At 40.7% G+C, this 13,068-nt stretch overlaps 2 protein-coding genes across 2 annotated transcripts; one reads left to right on the forward strand and one right to left on the reverse strand.

The window, feature by feature from the left end:
* Positions 1-2,920: 2,920 nt before the first annotated feature.
* mrps21 (mitochondrial ribosomal protein S21) lies at positions 2,921-6,345 on the reverse strand. Its single transcript, XM_037473571.2, has 2 exons — positions 6,190-6,345; positions 2,921-3,308 (listed from the first exon to the last, which is right to left on the reverse strand). Exons 1-2 carry the CDS (start codon positions 6,270-6,272, stop codon positions 3,128-3,130), a joined length of 264 nt encoding a protein of 87 aa, XP_037329468.1. The 5' UTR covers positions 6,273-6,345; the 3' UTR covers positions 2,921-3,127.
* Positions 6,346-9,107: 2,762 nt separating this feature from the next.
* Positions 9,108-12,200, forward strand: crabp2b (cellular retinoic acid binding protein 2, b). The gene is made up of 4 exons (XM_037473544.2): positions 9,108-9,636; positions 11,110-11,288; positions 11,422-11,538; positions 11,648-12,200. Exons 1-4 carry the CDS (start codon positions 9,303-9,305, stop codon positions 11,696-11,698), a joined length of 681 nt encoding a protein of 226 aa, XP_037329441.2. The 5' UTR covers positions 9,108-9,302; the 3' UTR covers positions 11,699-12,200.
* The last annotated feature ends 868 nt before the right edge of the window (positions 12,201-13,068 follow it).

Genomic DNA, 13,068 nt, shown 5'->3' on the forward strand with positions numbered 1-13,068 from the left:
GTGTGCATGGTAGGCAAGGGGCGAAAAGCATTTCACAACCCCATTGCAGCACACTGAGCAAAGAACCTACAGTACGCAGACTTAAAACCTTTCTACGCTGATCAAATCTCATTGATGGATATAAAATTACACTAATATTAATAGATTTTTTTTATATATGTCTCCGTCAGCACAATACAGCGGGACTGAAACAAAAATGAAATTTGTTGAGCTCACATCACGGAAAATGACATTTAGAAATGAAATAATTGACAACAGCATCCCTGTTGAGGCCTTTAAACACCAGGGGGCGTGGCCGATGAATTACAAATAAATGTGAACATCTGAAAATATTTTGCATCGGTACTAATTATATCTTCAGCAATGTCTATTGAAACCTTTCAATAAAATTAGATCCATGCAGGCAAAGGACCTTCTGCCTGGTTCCCGTTGACCCAGAGCAGCATCCGGCAGCCAAAGCTCTTGGAAAATGTTTTATTGAGTTTCCCTTTAGCAAAATGCTGAGTAGATTTGAGTTCTTTCTGGAGAACAATTATGCAATGTACATATCTAGGGCTTTTATTATGAAAGCAAAGAACAGAATGAGTGGAAATGATATGCTGCTTCGACATGGTTGAAGGAAGGAAGTTTTCCATCTAGGTTTTGGACGAGCCTACGGCCCAATCCCAATCTCCACCCTGCCCTGAACCCTCAGGGACTTAACTGACCTCACCTGGTAAATGAGGGTGAGAGTCTGTGAAGGCTTTAAATGGTGTGAATATGGATGGGGTAGCATTTTGCTGCAACGTGTCACGTCACCATGACGTCAAAAAATATTATTTACAAGTGAGGGTATTTATTTCATACTTTTAACTCTCTGATTTGAACGAGGCTGTTTCCTCATATGATGAGAGGTAATTTTAATTAAGGTTAAGGCATCCAAATTGCTTCAATGACAAAATGAAATATTCAATGAATAGTCCTATTTTTCTTTCCATCTTTAATCTTTGACGTTTTAAATGGATATATTTTAGTATTTATTTGAGGCTAAACACACTATTTGCCGTCCTATTTGTTTACCTTTTTTTAATGCCTACCTGCTTTTACTGGTGATCCCGTTTTAAACGTCACATTGCGATGACTTGTGGGTAACTCCCTTGGGATAAATCAGCATCTAATGTGCACTTACGGAAAGGGTTCGTAAAAGGCTCAAAATGTCTGCCGGAGATCCCTCAATTGAACAATCGGACAGAACTAAACCTTCAGTCCTCCCGACAGGACCACCCATTAACTGAAGCCACAAGACAGGATATCAACATGACCTGGTAACCTCTGAGACAAGTGAGCACACTGCAAATGTTTCTTTCCACGCATGAAGGAAGCGAGAGCAAGTGCAAACATTAAAGTCCCCCGTGGTGAAACCGAGGGGTCTGACAGATGTGCAGAGTTTGCAGGAGGTGGCTGGCATCCTCAGCGGACTTCAACAGCACACTGTGCAATAGTGACCTCAACTTGCCTAATAGTGAGAGTGTGCAGAGCTCAGACCCCATCTACACAAAAACTACCTGCATTGTTCCAGCATCAAATGAGGTCATGTCACACTACTTCTCATGCGTTATGGGGGCCAACTATCACTGGATGGCCTATTCTCACTAGAAAGCATTTTGTGTGTTTGCACAGAAGTTAAAACTATGACAAAACGCTGTGGGAACGCCCCTGCCTGACCGCGTCATGAAACACATGAAAATTAACCAACGGCGAGCTGGTACGTCATAGCGGCGACGCCGGACCAGGGCGCTATAAAGGGACCCGAAGGGCCGGACCATTCATCTCTGAAAGGCCGAATCGAGTGCCACGGGCAGGCCGGGAGTATGGCAGAACGTTTACGCAGCGTCTCGTTCCCTTCAGGGAACGAAGGTTACATACGTAACCGAGAGACATTCCCTATCAGGGAACTCGAGCTGCGTAAAACGCTGTGGGAACACTTATATCCACTCACCATACGAGCAGGTGACCGTGGTGTGAAGTTTTCAAAAACGCACACTCGACGAGAGCACCCGTGCTCTAGGCAAGGGTCAGTCCCCAACAGGAGGGCTTCTGCAGCCGCCACACCCCGATAGAATGGGCCCGGACAGCCGAGATGCGGGCTGACCGGCCGATTCATAAGCAAGTGTCATGGCAATAACCATTCACTTGCTGCGGCTCTGTTATACGCCTGGTCCGACGTCAGGAACGGAGGACAGGGTGCCACTTCACTGGAAAACTTCACAGGCACTAGATGAAGGCACAGAGATTAATGGTCCTGCCCCTCAGGTCCCTTTATTAGCGCCCTGGTCCGGCGTCCCCGCTATGACGTACCAGCTCGCCATTGGTTAATTTTCACACGTGCTTCATGACGCGGTCACGCAGGGGCGTTCCCACAGCGTTTTACGCAGCTCGAGTTCCCTGATAGGGAACTGTATTTCATTTTTTCTGTATTTTACATCGGATCCAAGTAATGACCAACAATTGTTGTGAGTGCAGACAAACGTTGTAAAATTAGAGGTTAGATATTTCATTAGTTGGTTTCGCAAACAAGACAGAATCTCCACGTTTGGCAACTATATCACAAAGTCAATCACAAGTCACAAGAAAGGGCAATCAAATCAAACATTTCATCTAAGAAATACGGTTTTCAACCAGCCTACATTTATAATTCAACTGCTCTAACATTTCCTTTAATCTTTTATATTTCTGAATCTGCTTGGTCTTACTTTGCACTTACATTTTTGCTTATTTATTTTAATTTAATGTAAAGCACTTTGAAGTACAGTACTACTTAATTAGGTCTAATAAAACATAAAAGAATTTATTATTATGAAATACTTGATTTTTAGACAATGTAACACATGTATTTCCTCTTTTCTCAAAAAGATTGCGTGGGATGATTCAAAGCACAAAATGTTGTTGACTATTTATTAAATGTTACTATTAACACCACAAATGAGCATGAGCACATTTCATGCTAGATTTTGCGGATGAAAATGTAAAAGATATCCAACGTTGACTCTAAATGAATTGACAAACAATGAAATCCACTTTTCAGTGCCATATTTGACTGGCCCCCATCTCAACAAGTCCATTAATAAGATCCTGTCCCATCACACGACTAGCAGCCGAGCCAAGGATCCTCTCGGTTTGTCATGGAAATGAAGGTGATTTTCCGAGCCATTTCAGAGTGGTAGATCCGCCTGCAGTTCTCAAAGTTCTTCCGCTGTCGCTCTCGGCAGGGCTTCTCGTAGTAACGCTTGCGCTTCACTGCATCAACTATTCCATCATGGGTTAGGATCCTAAAGAATATGGAGAAAAGGTGTGTTAGAAGTAACAAAGTGACACATTCATACCAGTTGCCGTGGAAAGTAAAGTGCTGCAGAAGTAAGCCAATTACCATAGCGTCTTAATGCATATATTTCTCGAGAGACCTGAAACAGAATTAAGACCACTATCGCCTCCATGCGTCTCTCTACAAGGAGACCGCTGAGAAAACAACAAGCAGCAGGGCTGCCTCCAGCGCCTTTAATTGTTAACCCATACATGCAATTACACGTGCAGTGATGCGGTTGTACACTTAAAGAATGTTTAAGTAAGTTCTCTAACTCATTGAGAAGTTGTTTTTAGGTCCTTGTCGTGGTGCTTCCCTTGATTCCTGTATTAATACTTTGGCGTTTTGAATATACGACTATACTCAGTGAGCATTTTTTGGTTGAAAAGACATTGAATAGACGTCTATGCCTGACGTTGAAAAGACGTTGCAAAATGGTTTAAAAGTGAAAGTTGTTTCAACGTCTATGTTTAGACCACATATCAACGTGATTTTTAATACGGTAAAATGTCGTCCTCTACTTTGTGCTATAGCATCATTTCATAGGTTCAAAAAGAAATTACGTCCACATTTGTACGTTTACCACCAATATTAAAAATCACATTGAAAACGGGTCTAAACATAGACGTCCTTTCAACGTCTAACAACTTTCACTTTTAAACCATTTTGCAACGTCTTTTCAACGCCGGGCCATAGACGTCTTTTAAACGCATAAAATGCTCGCTGGAAAAGTACAAGTTACACACAGTCAGTTGTCATGTCAACAGCCCTAACCAAGGACAACACATTTGATTAATTTGTATTTATTAATATCAATATAACACTAAACACTTTTCCTATACAAAACAGAATACAAAAATAAAATACATTTTGTGAAAATAAACTATGAAATTATAAGTGCAGCAACAACATAAACCAGTTAGTTTAGAATTTTGTGTTTGTAAACCATTTTTCTGAATAATTGGCACTTCATTTTCAGATTCTGTAACAAGATCTGGCTCTGAGTCACTTGAATCCGGATCGTATACCTGAAATCAGCTCCGTCTCCCTCATCGTCACTCAATGATTCAGAATGCGCAGAACACCCCTCAGTTGCAGATGCCTCTAGTCAACATGTTAATTCAATTCAATTCATTTTATTTTGCTCAACCCAAAATGAAAAATAAGCCTGAGAGAGTTTTACAGTCTATAAACATGCAGTATCCTGTCCCAAAACCATCACATCGGCACACGTAAAACTCCCTTCAACTGGACAAAACCTAAGGGAGAACAGCGGAGGAGTAGGTGTGTACAGAGAGAACAACTTAAAGATGTACAGTACGTTCAATTCCTACGACAGAAATGATTCAAATATTCAGAGTAGTACGCCAGGTGTACGGCAGAACAACCTCCACAGGAACCTGTGAGGAGGGAAGAACAAAGACTTTAGGGAAAAGGCAAAGTTTGTAATTTGGGTTTATGATGACAGTAATAAAAAAGTGACTAATAATGATAACATCAGCATGCGTTTTAGAATCCTTAATTATAGATTGTTTACTTATTACAGTATAAACAAGGTAACAATTCATCTGCAACTTATGGCATTTTTGGAGTAACATTTCCAGGTATATTACACAGTAGCATACTTTACAATGTTGCTTTAAGCATGCAGTAACTTACAATGTTTTGGCTAGCTTGTTTACAGGCCACAACTTGTTGAATTCAGCTGCGATCTGTGTTTAGGCCGTGTTGCTTTAAAAACGTGTATTTTCTACATGAAATGGGAACGGCAATAATATGATATGGGTACAGCAACAACCTAACGCATAAGCAACACCAAACACACGGAAAATACTCTATGATGTTTCTTTTGGCATTTTAGCATTCTCCAAGCTAGCATGCTCCGAGATAGCATGCTAACTAGCAAACTATCTGTGTGGGCAGGACAAGTAAAATAACTGGTTATAGTTTCAGTTGTGCTTCATTCAAACACTCACGTACTTACAGAGTATCGGGGCCGGTAGCCGTGGTTGTATCAGCCCGTTCACGTCGCTCTGCTCCCGGACACAGTTCTCCTCGTGCTGCACCCGGTGCAGATGTGAGCAGAGTTACGTGTTTTCAACTAATGTTTGAAACGGCCCGTATTATTATGTCCTTAAAGCATATTGTTAACGACACACACTCTGTATTTCCATATTCATGACGTTTTAAGAAAAATCTTAAATGCGTTGACATCACGTCTTGGCGTAGACCAAATTTGGCCGACCAGTTCATTCATTATTATGATAATCTTAATGATATTATCGTCTCTCTTTCAACCTTACGTTACAACATGACACATAATCAAGAAATTCACCCGTTTCTAGCACGTTGATGTTTCATGCACTTTTTGGCCGGTTGAAAAGACGTTGAAATGAGGTCTGAACGTCTAAGACCTCATTTCAACGTCTTTTCAACCATATTTCAACGTTGAAATTACGTCTTGGGATCACTGGGTACTATACTGTATATACACTACACTATTCGATCTATCTTCTTTCAAGGTCTGCAAGTGATAAACACATAACACACCTAACTGGCCCGATGTAGGAGTAGTAAATACTGGTAGATCAATGTTCATGCAGACTTTAAACCCTTTAATATGGTGTTGACGTTATTATATCCTCTTCTGTATATGCCCAACTGAATCCATACAACCATCCAAATACCGGAATGAGCGTTTGGCTAACTTTAGCTTTTTAGGCTGCGACATCACTGCGCATGCGCAGCTCTGCGACATTGAGCCGAAAGCTAACAATACCTTAGCCAAAATCAGCGTGTCATCTCCGTGACAAATACAGTAATAGCTTTTATATTTAAAAGTTTCTGACCTGTTTAAAATCTTGTACGCCTCATCGACGTTGCCGTCCTGTACCATAACAGTCCGCGCGATGAAGCGAAGGTGCCTCGACATGATCGTGTCCGGTGCTTCCTAAAATTACAACCGGCTGGAAACACATGACCGCAGAAGCTTCCGGATTCAAACTCAAATGTATAAATCAACACTAGGTGACGCTTTTCTCCATTCTCGTGAATTACTTTTACCATTACTTACCCTTTCTGGTAAGGACAGCATATGTATAAAAGCTCTTTTCTTAGCAGATATTTATATCCAACATTTACCCTTTTTTATTTCAATGGTATCAATGTGTAGATATATGGTGTGGAAGGTTTTACCTAAGAAATTCAAGTAAACCTAAAAAATTAACAACATAAAGTGGTAATCACTGCAACAAGTGATAAACACTGATGATAAAAGCTGGATTGATGTCCTGAAGCATGTGTTGGCCGTCAGAGTTGACAATTCATTCACTATAACACAGTTACACTGTTTGTTTGGTTCAATCTTTGCAGTATTGTTAAGTTATTTCATTTTAATGTAATATTTATCGTTTATTTTCCAATGATCAAACAAGATCTAATTACAGTCAGTTTTAGAAATGACTCAACAAAAGGCCATGCCCATTACTGTTTCAATCACGCATTAATAGATGAGGTCTGGTAGGTAAGCTAAGGGTTGCTGCCTGAGTGGCAAAGTAAAAGACTGCATATAATTATTACATTACATGTAATTTAGCTGACTCTTTTATCCAAAGCAACTTACAATAAGTGCATTTCAACCATAGAGATACAAACTCAGAAGAATAAGAAACTTTTAACTAATTATCATTGAAAAAAAACATCTCAAAGTATCCGGCATAGCATTCAACTTACAAATAAACGTGCATCTAAAACAGAAGTTGAGATTCACTGACTGAAATTTGACTTAGATGCAAGGCTGAAACAATGCTGAATACCAATAGTTAATATTGGTATCTCTATGTGGAAATGCACTTATTGTACGTCGCTTTGGATAAAAGCGTCAGCTAAATGACATGTAATGTAATATGATTAAGCTACCCAAAATATAGAGAAAAACATCTCTACATATGTATATGTGAAAAACATATTTTATTCATCAAAAGAAGATGAAGAAGTAAGTGAATAAACAGTGAGACAAACACCCATCTTCAGATCTCTAGAGCACAGACAACCCACCAACAGTTATACTACTTTATACTGAGAATGCTTTTAAGTGAATCACAGTTTAATGAAACTACATGCGTTGTCATAGCAACAGGTACATCAGTGTCCAGTGTTATCCTTTCATCAAGGCCTTTCTCTTCTTCTTCTCTTCTCTGAGCTGCTGTGGTCCTCTGTGTTCTCAGCCTGAGGTCAGCCAGAGGTGAATTCTGGCCTGTAATGTCTAATTTGTATTCAAATGCAAATGCTTTTATATCTGCTTTCTCTGTCTAAGAGACCTGATGAGGTTAATCCTCTTGCTGTAACTCTATAGGGTACTGGGGCTTCATGGTGCCAGAGGGGGGAATGCATGGGACTACCTGCGCTGATAACATCATGACTCCTTTTGTTGGGTGAATGCAATACATCATGTTTCCTGAGGCATCCCTTCTGATCCAAACCTGGTGAAATATTCTTGGCAGCCTTTGAGCGCATGTGAGGGAGAAAGGAAGAAACAAAGAAACAAACGAGAATCTCCAACCAAAAGATTTAGTTCTGTAAGTTTACACATACAGAATCTGCCCATACGTTGTATTCCTCCAATGAATTCAAGTGGAATTAGATTTACTGGGAGTTTAAAATATGAAATAAATCTCCAAGACAATACTTGTGGGGGAAATACTTTTAGAGCTTAGACTGACAATTAGACTAATAATAAAACGTATAATAGTTAGCATGTTGCCACTCTGATACTTTTCTTCATGGCAGGAAAGAATGCTGATATTGATTTGGGAAAAATACAAAACCATTCTAGCTGTTTTTTTATGTCTTAGTAACTTCTATTGTTGCGTCCGGTGTTCTTTTATCAAATATTGCTGCAATAGTTTAACATTTGCTTCCAGAAAATCTTTAACCTTGCTCTTTTTATGTCAGAGAGTGAGAGTGCTTCTCTGTGCTGTGCATGGATGATCTCATCTTGCTGCAGCAAACTGGGCACTAATTTATCTGATAAGTCCTCCCTCACCGCTCTTCACATCTGGAGAAGTGACCAAAATTAGCAGCCTTCTTCTTTGAATTCAAGCACTTTGCAAGTAAGAGAAAACCGCAAAAAATAAAACAAGAGTATCGTCTCTGGGATTTCATTCTGAGGAGCCAAAATTAAGCTGAAAGAAAGATGAAGCTCGTTATTCACCATAAAGCCTACACCTCATCCTTTTTTTCTTCTTCTTCTTCACCTTCTTCTGTTTCTGTCAAATTGAAAAATAGATAAAAGGGTGGCAGTCTTTCCAGGGTTCAATCAAGTTCTTGTTATATTTTTGAAAACTGATGTCAGCCGTACAATCAAGTGTACTGCAAGTCAGAATCAGATATTTGCATGAAAGATACTTCCAAAGGCCACAGCACCACAAAACATGGAAGCACCAAGTAGCTAACTGCAGGGAAAAATAGATATTTCTTTCTTTTTACAGAAACAGGCTGGGAATTCATTAAGCAACTTGTACATTCTTAACTTGCAATTGCTTTATTCGTGCTACATATTATAATATAAACAAACAAAACAACTATTATAAATGGCTCAGGTATCTCAGAATGAAATAATTGGAGTCATTAGCAGGATGCATATTTTATAGTCTTCACTGGTACCGTTGAACAGCCCTTAAGACACGTGCCCCCAGCTGTGAGTCTTATCTTTTTAGTCTTTCATCACCCCCCCCCCCCTCTCTCTCTCTGGAGATGTACACAATTACCCTCATATCTAATTTCACATTCCAGATCTTGGACAAACTTAACACATCATGTTTGTTCGTTAATAAAAAGCGTTGTTTTGTTTCATTCCTCACTGGTTCAGGCTCCCACTTATTTTCTGACCTTCCCGACACCAACTTGAGAAAAAAAAACTCTCAATCTTTGAGCCGGCTGCACGTCGAGGTAAAAGGACTTGATGGAAGTGCATTTTCCAGCCACTATCCAAATATTCCACCATGCTGACAGAGGTGGAGGCTACAGTCGGAGTCAGAAGGGGACAGTCCCTCCCTGCCCTTTGTATGGGCTGGACCAGCATCACATTCAGACGAGCTGTCGGCCAATCAATGCAGGGGCAGATGCAGGCAACCGGTTAACAGGGAGGGGGGGCAGAGAGACAGCGAACGCGAGTCTGCAGTCAGAATCAGCTTCTAATCTGCAAAAGGAAATCATGGAGAAAAAGACCACAGATTTCTCAGGCAAATGGAAAATGAAGTCTTCGGAATGCTTCGAGGACCTCTTGAAAGCGCTCGGTGAGTCATGCGTTGCAGGCATTTTATTTATAGACAGATTGTTTTATTGATTTGCTTCGAAATGCCCAATGAAGTTGTTTATCTGTCTTAAGACTAATTCAACTCCAGATTGCATTTTGTTTCTCTCCAGTACTTTTATTAAAATACTTTACATGGAAAAAGTCAAACTTTGAAGCCATTTTGGAGTTTAGCTGCACATTGTTATCTGGTTTATCATCAACCGCTCGGCTCCATTGTGAAAATGCAAAGAAGGATTTTAAAAGGAAAGAGAAACATCTCCTGCACAAAGACCTGTCAATCAGCTCGACACTGGCATTATCTACTGGAAATCCACTTGGCTCGGAGGTCAACGAGAGAACCAAAGCGGTCTGAAGTGGCTCTCTGAGGTTACATTGGTTTGCTCCTACCCTGCTAACCCATAGTCACTGGAGTATTGATCTTTGTTAGACATATGAAAAGGTACGGTCTTCAGTTATAAAAGACAGCAGGAGAGAGGGAGGTCAGGTGAGGGCCAGCCAGTGGCCTGCATTAAAAATCTAAAGACAAATAGCCTGTGGAGGAATGTTAGATTTGACTCATCTGAAGCAGGGTCCTCCTCATGCGGTTGTAATTAGAGCCAATGTAAACGGAACTAAGCTTTGACATGGGCCCCAGCAGCCAGGCGGATCTGAGACTGACTTTCCCTCACTGCTGTGGGCCTCCCTGACCCAATCTATAGCTGTGTAAACATTACATCAGCACCAACGTATGAATAAACCAAAGAGACGGGAAATTACGTGAAAATTACTGCAATTTGATATAAGGCTCGAGTTTATCAAGTACAATAAGTGGGGTTTCAAGTCTGGTGGTTAATGGATTAATTCAAATTTCAGAATGAGCGATTACTTTAACATGTCACAGCATTTACTTAATTACTTTTACTTTGTAATTAAGTAAAATGCTGTATGCTTTTTTTACGCATACCATGAATTATTAGATTAATTTGATCCAAGTTTAAGTTCCTCCTGTAGAGAAAAACAAAGCATGATAAGACTTGTAACTAAGAAATTAATCATAATGATCATATTATTTTAATGTGATGTTTTTTTTGTGTAGCAATGCAGCAGCACGGACTGTTTTGGAAATGTTCAGACTGCCCAAAAGCCTCTTCTTAACCTTTGTTTATTGAAATGACTCAAAAGACAAATAGTAAGCAGACATTGCATCAAGTATTACATGCAATTAGTTGTTCCTTGTGTAACATTGAATATCACATGCTATATTTCCATTGGAGACCAAGCGAGGAATAAATATCCAAACATTTCCTGCTTGCAGCTGCATTACCGCACAGCAATACCTTAATATTGGAGATTTATTTTTATGGTGTACAGAATGAACTCAAACCAGCTGCATGGCAGGTAAGGCAAACCGAGTGAGATCATAAAAAATGCTCTGGATTAACTTGAGTTGTTAATCCTGTTTGTGTGTGTGCAGGTGTGAATGTGTTCCTGAGGAAGATTGCAGTGAGAGCGGCCTCCAGCCCGGCCGTGGAAATCACCCAGCAGGACGAGAGTCTGTCCATCAAGACGTCCACCAGCGTCCGTACCACCCATGTCTCCTTCACCGTGGGTCAGACCTTCAACGAGACCACGGTGGATGGACGTCCCTGCACGGTACACACCCCATATATACACAACATTCCTTAATTATGTCAAGGCATGCATAGATCTGGGCCACAGGTAGAATCATTAGCCAGAGATGCACAAGAAGAGCCACATGGAAATAATGTGATATGATTCCCTGCAGAGTTTTCCTAAGTGGGAAACAGAGAGCAAGATCAGCTGTGAACAGACGGTTCCCAAGGGCGACGTGCCCAAAACAGCCTGGACCCGAGAGCTGACCAACGACGGAGAACTCATTCTGGTAATTTATTTGTGCACAGCACCAATATGTGACCCTTTTATAGTGTGCGCAATACTAGGAAACGTTAGCAAGAATCAATACTCTGTCCTCTGTTGCTGTTTTCTTTCAGACAATGACTGCAGGGGATGTTGTGTGCACCAGAGTGTACGAGAGGGAATGAAGAAACATTTCCAAGACGGTCATACAATACTCGTGTTTTGTGCCTCACGCATGGTTTACATTTACTCGCCTTGCTTACTTCCTCGTCCTCCTTCCAGCCAGTCTGAAGTTGGTCGGATCTCAAACAATGCACTGTGTAGAAGGAGGCTTCAGTTTACATGAATGTGTGTTGGCACATTTATTGCTTTTTAGAACACCAAAGATGCCTGAACTCGCTCCTTTATGTGTAAAAATGTCACATGTTCTTAATCGAAAAACTCCCCTTTTCAGCTTGTTAATACAATGTTTTATATGAATTCACTGTTTGATGATTCCTTCTTACATGTTGCCTCTTCACAGGACCTCCCGCTCCCTCCGTCTGCGTATCACTTTACATCATTGTCTGCCAATCCTATTCTCCTGATTGTTCCACAGCCTTATTCTTCCCTCTATACTTCCACTTGCAATCAACATTCTCCTCTGTGTGCTCTTGTGTCATCGCAGCTCACTGCAGCCTGTGTTCAATTACTTTAAAAAGTAACCAAAGACACTGCCCATTTTATAAACTTGGTTTTGAGGGACGTTTGGCGAAGACAAAGAGGGAAACAGGGAGTGGAAAGGAAAATGAAAGTGGTCATGAGAAAGTTATTTCATAGCATTAGAATAGGTTATACTTTGTATGTTCCCCCTCTGCAGCTGGACCTACTTACAGAGTGAGCAAAAAGAAAATCCCCCACCCCCTTTTGTGTTGGCTTTGCACCCAGGTACAAAGTGTTGAGTTGCTTCTCCTTCTCTGGTGGGGATTTCCAGCTGCTCCCTCTCAAAACCCATTTTTCTCCATAATGGTTGCACACAGAACAGGCCTGGAAATATGTAGCTTAAAAAAATAGATTCTATTATAAGTCTCTAAAATCTTTCTTTTACTCAAGCAAAACCCAACTGCTTGTTCGATCTGAGGTGGACTTCACCAAGCTGTGACAAATGGACCAGTGTCTCACAGGCCTTTCCTGAGGAGAGAACCGCAACGGTCACCAGCAGTGATGCTTTTTCCAGGTTTTCGAACCATGAAGAAAAGCATCCCCTCTGAAGTGCTTCCCAGTTTTTACACAGTGATGAGTTAGCAGTGGGAGGAACGAATGTTCTCAATAACCTCTGTGTCTGTGAGGTACTTAGAACCTTTACTCAAGTAAAGGTATCGATACCATGTCCTATATGTAAACATACCCCATTATAATGCAATGTTAGGGCGTCAACATGGTGCATGAAAAATAGAAACAAAAGAGTAGATAACATCCTCAAAACTGTATTTGAGTAAATGCAGGCTCCCTACTTTCCAACCAGCGCTCTGCATACAGTTTCGATCTGTGTGATAGAAAGTATGCATAGCTTAAG

Source organism: Pungitius pungitius, chromosome 17 (assembly GCF_949316345.1).
Source record: "Pungitius pungitius chromosome 17, fPunPun2.1, whole genome shotgun sequence".
NCBI classification, from domain to species: domain Eukaryota; kingdom Metazoa; phylum Chordata; class Actinopteri; order Perciformes; family Gasterosteidae; genus Pungitius; species Pungitius pungitius.

Coding starts and splice junctions, on each gene's coding strand:
- mrps21 (XM_037473571.2), bottom strand. CDS start 6,272: ATGTCGAGGCACCTTCGCTTCATCGCGCGGACTGTTATGGTACAGGAC. Junction 3,309..6,189: donor GCGTACAAGATTTTAAACAG/GTCAGAAACTTT, acceptor CATATTCTTTAG/GATCCTAACCCATGATGGAA.
- crabp2b (XM_037473544.2), top strand. CDS start 9,303: ATGGAAGTGCATTTTCCAGCCACTATCCAAATATTCCACCATGCTGAC. Junction 11,289..11,421: donor TGGATGGACGTCCCTGCACG/GTACACACCCCA, acceptor GATTCCCTGCAG/AGTTTTCCTAAGTGGGAAAC. Junction 11,539..11,647: donor ACGACGGAGAACTCATTCTG/GTAATTTATTTG, acceptor GTTTTCTTTCAG/ACAATGACTGCAGGGGATGT.